This window comes from Ornithodoros turicata, chromosome 2, assembly GCF_037126465.1.
Source record: "Ornithodoros turicata isolate Travis chromosome 2, ASM3712646v1, whole genome shotgun sequence".
Taxonomy (NCBI): domain Eukaryota; kingdom Metazoa; phylum Arthropoda; class Arachnida; order Ixodida; family Argasidae; genus Ornithodoros; species Ornithodoros turicata.
In genome coordinates, this window is record NC_088202.1 from 107,438,772 (window position 1) to 107,452,889 (window position 14,118).

General features: G+C 46.0%; 1 protein-coding gene across 2 annotated transcripts in view; it reads left to right on the plus strand.

Moving 5' to 3' along the window:
- The window catches only part of LOC135385929 (adhesion G protein-coupled receptor L3-like), a 317,487-nt gene extending 313,278 nt beyond the window's left edge, over window positions 1–4,209 (plus strand). For both annotated transcript variants that reach the window (XM_064615560.1, XM_064615561.1), the window contains exons 20-21: window positions 2,539–2,580; window positions 3,092–4,209. In XM_064615560.1, the coding sequence (XP_064471630.1) occupies window positions 2,539–2,580; window positions 3,092–3,319 (270 nt within the window). In that variant the 3' untranslated portion in view covers window positions 3,320–4,209. The remainder of the gene's footprint in view (window positions 1–2,538; window positions 2,581–3,091) is intronic.
- Window positions 4,210–14,118: the final 9,909 nt, after the last annotated feature.

Consider the following 14,118-nt stretch of genomic DNA (forward strand, 5'->3'; position numbering starts at 1 on the left):
TGCTTGAAATGTATTTTGACTAATCTGCAATGCAAAACACCGAAATAAGCAACACAATACGAACCATATTGCAAGAAGGCTTATTGCCATAATCAGTTCATTACTGCAGCCTACTGCGCAGCATCCAGGCATCTCGATCTTTCCGCAATGAAACTGCAACTGAAAGGAGTATACGGTGGCAGCAACCACGCCGAACTACGAAAGCTCACAGACTCACAACAGAAAAGCTGAACTGCAGCCAAATGTGCGCGAGAATTAGCCAACTACCTTTGGGACGCAGGCCAATGCTGGGCTTGATGCCTTTGGTCAAATAATGTCAACGATCGGATTGTACGTTCTATTAACCTACTTGTAGCGTTATGGATTTATGTGATTATTTATTGAAACTGAACACAATGGCTCTTATCGTAATGAAGTTTCACAAATGGATTGCTGGTGATAAATTATTTTCGCTGTCCACTCTTCCGCAATAGAAACCAGACGAAAAGCTGTTCAAAATAGCCAATGGTCATCCACATTGCTTTGGGGTATAAAAAAATTATGGGTATTTAGAACACCTCCACCAAGGGGCCTCTGTTTTGCGCCGGCAAATTATTCACTTGCTCTTTATCATATGCTCTCTTACTGTAGGCGATGCTCTAGCCTGCTGCGTTCTATTCGTGCTAAAATGTGACGCACTCTAAATATTGCGCACTTTTAAATTAATAGGTTCTCAATAATACTTGCAATCAGTCTTTCTTTCCACACACCCGTCGCAAGAGTGAAGAAAGAGAGAGCTTTAGCAAAGTCGTGCGAAAAGTGCGAAAGCGCCAGATGGAGCGACTTCGAGATTTCATTTGTTCAGAAAGCTTTTTGTGTTAAAAAAAGACCAATATAGACACCAATATTCTCTTATGCAGAATGTATTCTACACGTATTTCTTTTCTTATCGGGCTTTCTTACGAAGAATCTATTGGTTGTCATCCGTTACCATAGTATGAGCCGCTGCTGCCGACTGCTTTTAGTGTTCCTGAAGAACGCGCTCCGGCTCGGCTGCATTAGCTATATTTGAAACTGATTTTTTCTTGAAAACTTCTCCGTTTAAAGAAAATGAAATAAATCCTACAGTTAACCCATATCCGGTTTCGGTTTCTCGGTGACGTCACTGTTGTTCCCGACGTCACAATTGTACAAGACGACCACAACAACAATCGGCGCTTGGTTGAGGCGCAAAGTGAGATTTTAAAGTGAGACTTGACCCAGTTGGTATTGGCGATTTGGTTTAATACCTTATGTTATTCCGAACTATGTAGCGTATGACATTTGTTATGCAGGTGTTGCTACTGTAACTCAGAGAGATCCACCTGACAAATGTTTATGCTCTGTAGGCCAAATCTGTGACGAGAACGAGGTCGACACTTACGTGTCTCTTCAAAAGGCTTTGGTACTGCACCGAGCTTTTATCCAGGACGATGAATACTGGCTATCCGCAACTGTTTTAAGGGTTCGGTCTCCACAAACCCGAAAAACAACACACACGTTGTGTTTTCGTTGTTGTCCTCACCAAACAACACCTATGCTTCATCCCTCAACACCGTCACATAGTATGCAGTAACCAGTCACTGTTAATAAAAAGCAGGAATGCGTATTGAGAGTACGGGAACCAGGAACGGGAACGCAGAAAGCACAACACACAGTCCGCCGAGAGGAGCAGAGCCAGGCAAGCAGACGCCAGAAAGACCGGAAGAGAACGCTCCTGGCGTCACGACTGTTCGAAGTGCGGATTTCAGTCGGGGGCAGAAGATGCAAGTTGAAAATTGCATTACAAATTCTCGGAGCGGAATATAAACGAAATATCTTGCATGATGGCTCGGAAAGATGTAAGGAATCATCTGATAAGGCGTATTTACTTCACATCTGGGGTCCAGACTGACACCGATTGATGACATGTATTGTGCACTTGAGCTCTTGCGGTATGCGCTTTTGAGGTCCAAGTAGTTAAATTTTCCACTTGAACCAAAAACCGGTTCTTGGTTGAAAAAGTCTTTCGGTTTCCCGGTCCCCGGTTTCCCGGTCCCGGTTCGGTTTCTGGTTCACCCAGCATAAATGTTTTTTTTTTCTTTCGGTTTTAGGCTGCGTCTTCACACACACACACACACACACACACACACATACACACAAACACTTCACACACATACACATGCATGCGTACATACACACACACACATGTACATACACACATACATACAACAACAACGACAACGACGACGAAAACAACGACAACAACACAAGGACGAGCCCTGTGTGGCTGGTGGCCACTGTTCCTAGTGGTGGAAGAAGAAGGACGAGCAATCGAGTGGTGCGCGGTTTGATTCTCACCACTGTCTGACTTTTTCGAGAAATGCCACATTTCGATCTTTTATATTCTTAGGCACCTTGAGGCTTGTGTGGTGTTCGTCTGTGTGTGTGCCTCTGCCTCAGCATAGTTACTACCAATCCTGTTGATGAACATGTTCACCGCCGCAAGAAGATTGATACATTCCTTGGTTCTCGTTTCAGGGACTCTCCATATTTGTTTTCTACTGCGCCACAAACCCAGAGGTAAGCTTGCATCATCATCGGAAAATGCCGTTCACAACATGCCAAAAAAAGCAAAACGTGCGAGAATTCTGTCAGAACGTTCCTGTATAGGAAATTCAACGCTTCATGAGGATTGATTTGTATTTTGGCTGCAGCGCAATGAAATTTCCCACAGAACAGAAAGACATTGCAAGTGCAAAACAAGGGATACGTAAGGAGAGCAAGTGTGATCTACGTTGCCATAACTCGGAGTTTTTCTTGTGCAGAATAAGAAAAGACTACGATTTCCTGTCAGCAAAAAGACAGAAATAAGGAGGGCCTAGTAAAGATACTGCATGAACTGGCTCAACGGTTTCTCAATTATCCATATATTTAACAGACAAATCTTGGCTCCTCCGCTGAATACAAATATTCCGCGTTCATGAACCGCTGAATTTTCTGGCACTCTCCTGTTGATGTAGACAGCTTTATGCAACCCATAACGCGAACCTGCCCTAATGCTTTACATCAAATTGTCGTCATCCACCAACAGATCCGAAGAAGCTGGCACACAGCGCGGTCACTCAAGAGCAAGAAACGACCTAAGTCGGCAGCGATGAAGCTTAAGAAGAGCTCCACTTTCTCCTCGAACGGGAAGGATTCGTGCTTTGCAACACCTGTCGATGACAGGGGTCGGTCCGACGTCCAGCCGCTCCTCTTCAGTGCTTCGCCCCCTTGCGAAGAGACACCGTCCTCCTCAGCCTCCTTCCTCAGGGTCTAAGAGGTGTCGCTGAAACATTGCTCAGCTAACTGTTGTAAAACCGCACTGTTTAAGGGACGACTGCCTGCCGGTGCCAGCGCGAATCTAGGTACGCCCAGCCTTACTCTTGGAAAGTAGCTGCAGGGATCTGAGGCGAAAATCCAGCCTCCTGTTCAACAAAGAAGTATTTGTAACAACGGTGTTACAATGGTGGCAACATGAGCGATACAGACGATGAAGCAAACCGCCGTGGTCAGGGCTCAGCAACGGAGAAATGAGAGGAGCAGTGGCATGCATCGAAGTCCCAGTGTGTCGCTATTCACGAACTCCCTCTGAAGGAAACACCGTGCTTGTCAAACGACATAAAAAAAGATGACAGTTAACGCTAGGTTTAGCCGCGTGATGTGACTATGGTCAACCACTCTTAGCAATGTTACAGTAACAAGGTGTGCTAGGGTGCTGAGGAGTTGAGATGGTTCACTGCCAAAGGATATGTTCTTGAGGAGAGACTCGACGTGTCCGTACGTACGACACGTAGAACGTCAGCCACATAACCTGTATTTTGTTGCTAACTCGCTTAGGAGAGGTGGCTCCTCAATGACAGCCATCACTCCACCGAAAAGAATCGTTTACGCAGCAGGCATCTTCTGGTGTCCTTCATATAAGAAATGGAAACTTGTGGAGTGTTAGACTAGGTCAAAACATATATCGCATGCGATATGCTTCACGCATTAGCACGTTACAACCAAGGTCTTATATGAAGGGCGTCGCCCTACCGTCAGAAACGCTACTCGTCTACAGTGTCAACTCAAATTAAACGTCCAGGCCACACTGACGCGGCAAGAGGAAAAAAGCGGCCGTATATGCAGCGCCTCGGACGTTGTGTGTCGTCCTTCAGGATTCATTTCAAGTTGACAACACATGGCCACAACCGGTAACGTTAAAGCCTCCAACATTACGTCATCCACCGCTTGAGAACTGGGTCAGTGCGAGGCGACACTAACGAACATGTAAACTCGAGAACAGCTTCGTGGATTGTTACGGTGGCACGTCCGCTGATTTAATGATACTGGTGTGACGTAACAGAAGCGCGCTGATGGCGGATTTCGTAGGCTAAACACAGAAGGTACGTCATGAAACATAGGCGTGGTTTATGAACGAATAATTACGAATAATTTGAGTTTTATGTCACGAGACAACCGTGACCATGAGCGAGGTCGAGGTTTTCCAGATGTCATTAGTGCAACGACGACCACGCCGCGCACAGGAGAAATGTGCCACTCGTGTCACCTGGTGTTCTGTATAAATTGATCGTTACGGTGTACACCAATGCGTGAAATGTTTCCAACTCTGTAGCACGTCAACATATTACGAAAACGGTAATATGATGCTGATGATTATGCCTATGTGTATTTTTTTTGCACGTACTCTACTGTGGCATGTGGCGGCCAGCATAGATTGTTACCACACTTTTGACAAGTCAACACAAATACAGAACCAGAGCTCCTTTAAATAATTTAGAGATATATGTATATATAAAACAGTTATACGCACTCTTAAAGCATACCAAGAAATCATTACCTAGCATTAATGCTGCTGCACAAAATTTCTGTAAATACTTATGGTCAGACCATGATCTAAAGGAATATACAGGCGAAAGTTTTGCTTATTTTTGAAAACCGGTCGTCCATTGCGGACTTCCAGAGAAGCCAGGTTATTAGACGACCGGAAGCGCTTCCGAAGTCTGTCCGAATTGCCTTTGCACAGCTTTTCCCACATAAGAAAAGGATGCAATGTCTTATTAGGGCACAGCTACCGATAGCCATACGCGGCTGTGAATGACATTTCAGATTACTTAAAACCGTCCTTAATCAGTCATGCATCAGGACCAACCACACAAAGGATTATTGGTAAGCAACGTTTCATCACAGCGCAGTTTAATTTCTAAGAGCACTATAAATAGGCAACGTGGAGAGAGGCTCCCAAATCCAGGAGAGAGAGGCCATTATGACGGCACATCTGGAGCGTTCTCTCATTCGCCGTGACAAATTTTTCTGCTGTGGACAAGAAGGGTTGGTTATTGGCATGCGCAGCCGTGCAGTGTAGCTCTGTAGATCCTCTGTAGATCTGTAGACCTGCAGGGCAACTGACTTCACACTACGATCCCTCCGGTTGGGGCTGGGAAATTTTGTCACATGTGGGCGCTTGAAACTCGTGACGTGTCACGTCAGCTGCATGAAACTAGCGCTTCGCACTCCTGGTGTTCGAGCCATCTGCTGTGCACGCGCCAGATGTGCTAAGCTCCCGATGCTTGCAGGAAAAATATTGCACAATGATCGGCAGGAGATTTTGTTTGGGGGGATCTTGCATTGCTCCTCTGAACGCTTGTGGGATGGCATAATTGCACGTAGACTATTTAGACATCATTTTAATTTTGTCGCTTCGTGTCTCCCGAGCGCCAACACCTTCGAGCACGGCCGTGTAATAAAGTCCTCTTCGAACACACTTGACGATCGCACGTAATTTACCTCGTCAGTGTATTGCGCACTAGATTGCACTGAGGTGCATCTACTAACGTTCCATGCAACGGCGGCCGAAACGTAACGACAATCCAATTAAAGGTGAACTACATGAACGCCGTCGTCATCCTGAGAATCACTTTAGAACATTAAGGTCTTACGTTTATCGTCTTCCTTTCTCATTCAGCTCGTTCACTATACACATAAAGCCCACGCGATGATTGTTGCACATATGTCATTTGGTATACGTATAAAACGTACCTGATGCACCGTTTTCAGCTTGCTACGTAGCAATCCACATTCCACACATCGTATTCAACTGCAGTATGGCAGAAATAATATTGTAGGTTTGTTGCTTTTAGGGGCAGTAGCAGTGATATGCGGCTAGAGGGAAAAAAGCACGCACGGAGCGCTTTTTGTCAACCACGGAACAGTCTCGATGCAGAAACGCTTGAATGTTGCACATGCGACTCATACAGCGCCTGCATGATTGTTGCTTCCCCCACGTTGACATTGAGCGTAACAGCAACTGTGTGCAGGAAAACTTTACGGAAGAATAAGGTCACCGAAATAGCTGGCGATATGCTCTGAGCGCTATAATTTGTTTCCGCACCTGAACGCAACACGTATGCGGGTCTCTGGAATGCTCAAAGCGACTGTTGTCAAATACCTTGTTGATTGCGATGCTTACCGACGTGCCAAAACTGGGGGTTTCAAGATCACACCAATAGCTGCATCAGTGGTATTCAGTTCTCTTTGTGACCTTGGTGTTGTGTTCGTTGCAAAATGCGGAATGTCATCGATATAAGTTATAATGTAAACTCTCCGTGTTTTCGGAAGCGATGTGGCATGCAGTATGATACTTCGGAAGATATAGCTCAACGGGCAAGATTCCTTGTGATCACGTATAAAAGATGTGCGCATGCAAGACAAGCGAAGGTTCACTCTAATGTTGTTACTTTTCCCTTTCTGCTTGTGTTATTTTCGGTTACACAGTGACATAATGCATTAGCTGTTCCACGCTGACGTCCGTAACACATGTTTTTACAAAGCCAAATAAAACGTTATGTTGCACAAATTACGCGTATCGAATTGCATACAGAGTTGAATATTTTTGGGATCAATAATTGTGAGTGTATCATGTATAATATTTGTAATAGTCAACACTATACACGCCCAAGAATTGTCAACTTAAGCTATTTGAACCTCCGCTGTGTAAGGTGAGATAAAGGAAGGTGCAATAAGAAATATATGGAGATGCTAGCTCCAACAACTTAGAAGCCAGCTACTCCAAATCACTTATGTGTGAAAGCAAACGGGGACACGTGCGCTTGTATGTGTGCGCGTGTAAACAGTAGGAAAACATATATTAATATGTCGAAGGCGCCGCCGTGTCCATATGAAACTTCATCAAGGCTCCAATGGCTCGTCGCCTCAGCTCAACTGTTTGGTCCTCAGCATCATTTCAAGTCTTACGGGCTAGCCTAGTCGGTTTAAGGCAACGCGAAGATCGCGTCGATGTGATCTGTATCGAGAGCAGCAAAGCAAGATAGGTTCTGTGTTTTCTGCGAAGTTGCAAACACGCTTAATTGGGAAAATTTACTTTTCTACTCTTGTTGAGAAAGGCGCGACCGAAAGTTACGTCCAGTCGAAGGCGATGTAATAAATATCCAGTTGCACGCAGGGTTGAAACATGAAACAATAAGGGAAGGAGACCGCACTCCACACCAGGTAACTGCATCGATTTGCATACATCGCCATACACTTTGCCGAACATTCTGTTGTCGCCGTAACCCTGCAATGGGCCATTTCAGAAAAGATTGGCGCCTCCGTGCGGCCAACCCGCAAAGTAAAGTGGCTGGCATAAGCGTAGCACGTGAGCATGTTGTCTTGCTATGCAGGATGGACGTGGGAGGCAATTTTGGTTCTATTATCAAGATCGCGGAGCTCCAGGAAACAACATGGTCCACTTAGGACACTCATTATGTCATCACAAGCTCGAGGAAGATCGTAAGCAGTTTTCTGTGCCCCAGCCGCGAGCAAATATAGGACTTCTTGCTCGCGTCGGATCTGCCACTTTCACGTCGAGCGAAGAAGTGATTTCCATTTGCGACGTAGGAATACAGTTGCAACACTGATGTCAGCGCACTGCCAAATAACAGTAATGTGCGGCTTTTTAGAGCATTTGCCACTTATGAGGAACTGCATCAACCGTATGTTACCATCCAGATGTGAAGGAGTGACATAGACAGTGTACACGACGATTTTTACGCTGCTGCTAGAATATACTATTAAACGGTTTTCCAACGTAGGGGACAAGAAATGTTTTGTGACCTTCTGCAGTTTTGCATGATTGCAGTTGTGCCCGGCAGTTTTCAATGCCAGGAAAAAAGGGCCGTGGCAGCAGGCAAACAAAGGTGCGAATGTTCCGTGTCAGTAGGCGAGAAAAAGCTATTTTGTCTGTTTTATTGTGCCATCGTCTGAGGTGTCATGATATGCGTGTGCCGTCAGGAAATAAAAGTGAAAAAGTCCGTATTGCCTTTGTGTTGCAGAATTAATGCAGGTGAGTAAGGCGTAAAACCGGATTAGGCCGAGACAGGCCACACATATGGACGACACAAACAAGTAACATTTAAGTTGCTTGAATAAGTGAGAAGGCACCACAGAAAATAAATGAACAAGGTCTGTTGAAATTGCAGCTTCAGGCGTAACCGTTGTGTAACGGATTGCGAATAAAAAATGTGCAGCAAAGAGATGAGGACAAGTGTCGTGGGTCTAGACAGGTGCAGGTCCGCGCCCAAACGCAAAATAACTGTAGGGTCAGAATCCGGCCTGGATCCTCCCGCTTTCTGGTGTGGTGCATGTTCCCAGCCTTGAAAAAAAAATCAGTCCCTAACCCGGTGCTGTCCGTTGTGGTGTCCTAGTGGCTCTGCTTCGTTACTGCTTCGTGCCAACAACCAATTTGTCTCGGCAAATTCCCGCTGCGACCCGCCACCGTCTCGTGCATGCGTCGTCATTTTTTTTTTCTGAAATGACCCATACAAGTGGGATACAAATGGTGCACACTGGCTAGCTGTGACTCCCGCTGCGTCCGCAGCTTCGTTTCCGTTAATCCCAACATGAGCGGGTACCCACTGCAGGACGATGTGATGCCCTCTTGGAACTGCGGCGCCATGCCCACATATGGCCTCTTCAACGATGGCAGCTATGCTGCGGCAGGATGTAAGGCAGAAGGAAGTGCCAGAAGACTTACAATAGTGCCTGTAGAGATTACACACGAGAAGCTAGCGATCAAGAATGCGTAAGGCACCGTAAAGCTCCTTTGCGGTTGAAGACATTAGGCGAGTTGGCGAGCAGTGAGTTGGAGATGTTCTTTGGGCATCACAGCAGAACGAGGAGATCTGGGCGCTGAGTAGGTCTGTCCGTGTAGAATTGCTTTCTTCTACTCGAACTCTTGGTGAGGGCAAGGCTATGTCGCTAGACAACATAAGAAAATGGCAGTGGACTCTGTAATGTCATGGTGTGCTGTATGTCTGATACACGATTGAGTTTCGGAATTTTGGCTCGGTACGCTACTATGTACGCTCGAGGAACCTCTCCTGCGCTTGAAACGGACCAAGGTGTTACGACGATGTCTGGCAGCGACACAGGGATTCGGTCGTCCTAAGAGCCGAAAGAGGCGGTTCCTTCGCTTCAGCCAAGACATTAACATTCGGCGTAACCCGTAGGACCCCCTTGCACACATTCACGCTTCGTGCTAAGATACACTCAAGAACTGCGTCTGACATTAGTCAGTCGTAATTAAGGTTGGACGCGTGCTGGGCCACCATCTGGCAGAGAAGCCAACAATGTAGGTCGACGTCAACCACGTCATCTTCTCCTGTGAGTACCTGAGAAATGGCAGGACGCTGCAGCACATTCTTTGATGTTCTGGGCTTCTGCATTCTAAGTTAGGTTTCTATCGCAGGTGAAATCAAGGAGACGGTGGTGGGACACATTGAAGAGAAAACAGTCATACAGATTGAGCTGGACATTTTGAGACACTGAGGCGGCCAGGTGAGGTACCTAACGACAACATTGCGAGAGTACTCTAACAACCTTCTCTGAAGGACAGGCCACTGTCTCCCTGAATAGATACAGATAAAATGGTTAAAAAGCAAGCGAGCTGGTGGCTAAGATCCATGACGAAAACCCGAGACTGGGAAAAAGACGAAAACAGACGACACAACACAAAGTCTCAAAGTTGAGACTTTGTGTTGTGTCGTCTGTTTTCGTCTTTTTCCCAGTCTCGGGTTTTCGTCATGGATCCCTGAATAGGGCACACAGACTGTTTCCCACAGGCTGATGTTCTCCGCATGCACGCTCATAACTAGGGTTTGTGGTTTTCGGCATTTATTTTCAACCCAATTCGGGGGGTGTTTATCGGCATTTATATTGGGGACTATAAATCGGATTTTTTCGGCATCTATATTCCGCCCAAAAAATAAATGCCGGAATACGGGCATCTATTTATTTCGCATGAAGGAGAGCCTATTTTTGCGGGCGAAGTAACAACGAACCGAAAAGAAGTGAATTGATTCATGGTTTCATTAACAACGTCTTTTATTGCCTGTGCCAAACCAGCAAACAATGAGACTACCTCTTGCTGTAATAGATGCAAGCGTACATCATCATGCTCGCATCTGTCACAGCGACTCGCTCCTTGCGATTAATAACACGCAGTTTAGAGAACGCGCGCTCAACATTAGCGTTAGAAACAGGAATAGCCAGTATGCTTAAGGCGAACTGCGATAACAAAGGCCATGTGCTAGAACGGGTGGTCCAAAACTGAATAGGAGATATATCCACCTGAGGGGCAGGGCATGCAGCATATTCGAAAAACTCGCGCTTTATATCATCCATACGAGATTCATCAACAGAGCTGAGGTCATCCTCCTATAAGCGCTTACGCACAACGAAACAAGGGCACAGCCAGAGTTGTGCCTAACTCGTTACAAGTAATTCGTTACTTGGTAACGGTTACTTTTTTTGGTAACGAAGTAACGATTCAGTTACTTTTTAAACAATTGTAATAGTAACGGAATCAGTTACAAAAATTGGTAACTCGTTACTGACGTTACTCGTTCCTTTTCTTGAGCACTGGGAGCACATTTCGGCATTCCGTGTGGCGCAATGCCTGCAGATTTGACCTGCGTGACATGTGACTCAAAGTATTATTGCAGTCCCTCACTGGATGTGTTGTTGTCCTTTCTCTTGTTTCCGTAATCTCCGACCATCACTCCTTCCCAAGAATGGCCACCAATTGTGCTATGGCTACAAAAAACGCGTTTCGACTTTTCTTATCTTTGCTAAGCTTCTGAGCGCTCTAAATTATGACGCAGCCCCTCGTCTGTTTTGAGGAACCATTGGTGATCTGTGGCAAGAAAACCAGTGTTTTTGTCTTGTGTTTTCGTAATCTCCGATCACCCCCACTTCGGAAACAAGGGAGAAGGTCCAGGCAAACTGATATAGATTCAAGGTAACGGGCCGAGAGACACGGAACACGAAGGACGGACGACAAATTTCGAGTATCAGCTCCTCCTGAAGTGCAATTCCTCATTAATAAAGAGCTGAAGGCAAGTGACGGCGTGTTTGTTGGCTCGTTTAACAATGCTGCGGTAACGTAAAAGTAACTCGTTACCTGTGAGTAACGAGAACTCGTTACTTTTGTATGTTGGTAACGAGTAACGTATTTAGTTACTTTTTTCTGAAGTAACGGGTAACGGTATTTAGTTACTTTTTTTTCGGTAACGGGCACAAGTCTGGGCACAGCCCGAAGATAATGCCACGCTCGAGAAATAGTCGGCAAAGGGAGATTCCAAGGGGATTTGCCTTTGCGGTTCCAGGAATGGCAGCTGTCAGGATACGAGAAATTTTTTCTCGTATTTTTTCGGAATATTCCGAATGTGAAAAAAATCATTCGGGGGGTGTTTTCCGGCATTTTTCGGAAAATGCCGAAAATCACGAACTCTACTTATAACACGCGTTAACAGGGAAGGAAGGGCGGTCAACACGATGTTGAACAGCATTGGACTCAAAACAACACTTCAGGGGACTCTACCTGTGAGGACGTGGTTACTCGCAGGTCCACTGTTCGGGCGCAGGAGCACCTTCACTGAGGATAGTCCAAATCCAATGGAAAGTAGGACCTTTTGTGCCCATGGTGCGAAGCGCCTCTTTTACATGGATGTATGTTATGCAAAGGAGGATATGTGCATGTGACACAGGATGTGTGTCACGTAAAACCGTCAAAATATGTTTGCGGACTGTTCCCAGGGAAGTGTTTTGATCAGGGAAAAGAAGAAAAGTGTTTCTTCTTGCATACTCTTACTGACTAAAGTGGCCGGAATAGGTCCTGCATTTTCAATCGGTGTCCCGCTGTACCACAAGCCTGCCCGTGATATGGCGTTTGGTCCAGCCCTTGGGTGCAGCGAACCCCGAATGGAAGAAAGATTTGGCTCAACAGTACAAGCGTTTTCGATTTCCACGTGACCATCTCTCGGCTTGCATGTTTCCTTGATCTATAGCCAATGGAACTCCTTAACGTGTTGGTTAACGAGCCAGTGCCGTGCCCAAAATATTGACAATACCAATGCTCGCTTGCAGATGCATTGCTCATCAAGCAGCCTCGATGAGAGCACGGTCTTAGGTTATTGATAAATAATGATCCTGATTTATTTATTATGACCAATCATTGCGGCGCCGATGATCATTGCGAAATAAAAGCGCACGTTCAGCGACGACTTCGGGGCGAGAGTTTCCCTTCCCCAAAAAGTATAGTCAAAGTCGTTTCTGTGCCGGCTAGGTAGTACGTACAACACACAAAATAAAGAAAGCTAAAGGAAATAATGACACAGGGCGAAAAAAAAAGTTTGGTTTGCTGACTGACATCGCTGTCCCCTTGTCCCCTCAACCTGAACGTCACTCCTTCGGGATGGAGGTTTATTGGCCCATCTTAAATTACAAATTCCATAAAATTGTCTACAATTTTATGCAATTTCTCTCCTGTTAGTTTGGGAAGAACGATTCAGTAAACTCACATTGTCGACTCAAACACTAAAACGGCATATCGCCACCGCATTCCACATGAGTTTGATATCCATTTGCGATCAGTGACGGTGACCACCCCCGTGAAGACCACAGAAAGCGTGCCTTGAAGCTCAAAGGGCTTAGTTTTTCCTCAGATACAGATGGTTTGGAAACGGTAGAGCCCCTTCAGAAACTCCAGACGTAGTTTATGGTTGTTTTCCCGAGTTATTCCGCGGTTCTTTAGTGCGAGACTTGGAGCCCGCGAAATTTGGAATACTCCCACGTGACTTCCCGCCTGCGCGCCTGACTTCGGGCTCTCATGCTACGTTCACACTACATTAGTGGACGCCGCGAAGGTCGCGAACGACGGAGATGCCGGTGAACTTGTCACGTTCACACAGCAATCCATGAATCCCGGGGATGCCGCGAATGTGCCGAAGAGATGTGTGCAGAGATTGCTTTTACTTTTGCCGGGAGTGCCGCGAAACACGCGAGTCTGAACCAGTCAGCACGCTCCGCGAGCGAGAATGCTGGGAAGGGAGAGCAGCGGCGTGCACAACAAACATGGCGGATGCGTAACCTGGTCTACGAAATTATAATCGAGGATCTAACTTCTAAGGTAGCGCTAAATGTTGTACGACAGCAAACGCACGAGGAGCAGAAACGTTGATATGAAGACCGCATAGCAGCTGCTGAGAGAAAGCGAGGAAGTAAGTGTGTCGAATGTGCTGAGGCATTTGTAGATGCATGTCGTCTGCTGCTCGCAGCGGGCATCGCTTTTCAGGTTGCTGTATAAAACGCAATAAATACGTGTTTTGCGATTGTTATCTTGACTTATCACAACGATATTATACGTATTACACATGTGGAGCTTATGGACAGTTCGAAGAATCAAACGGAACAGTTTTTGAAACGGAGTACGGTAGTGCTATCAGTGCCGGCATTCCCGGCGTTCGGAGCACAGTGTGAACGAGAGGGTTGCGAAATCCGTAATAGCGGTGAATGAGTTCCCTGCGTTCGCGGCTTTCGATGATGTAGTGTGCACGTAGCATTAGAATGTTAGGATACCAACTACCCCAACTTAGAACTCTGATTAGCTAAATTCAACTCTCAAGTACCTATTGTTGGTTACAATAATAGCAATAACAAACAACGTTGGGATAGTTGGTAAGCATACGACATGGTAGAAAGCGCACAAAGGGGAAGCGCTGGTGTTGTCGTCTTCTTCTAGTC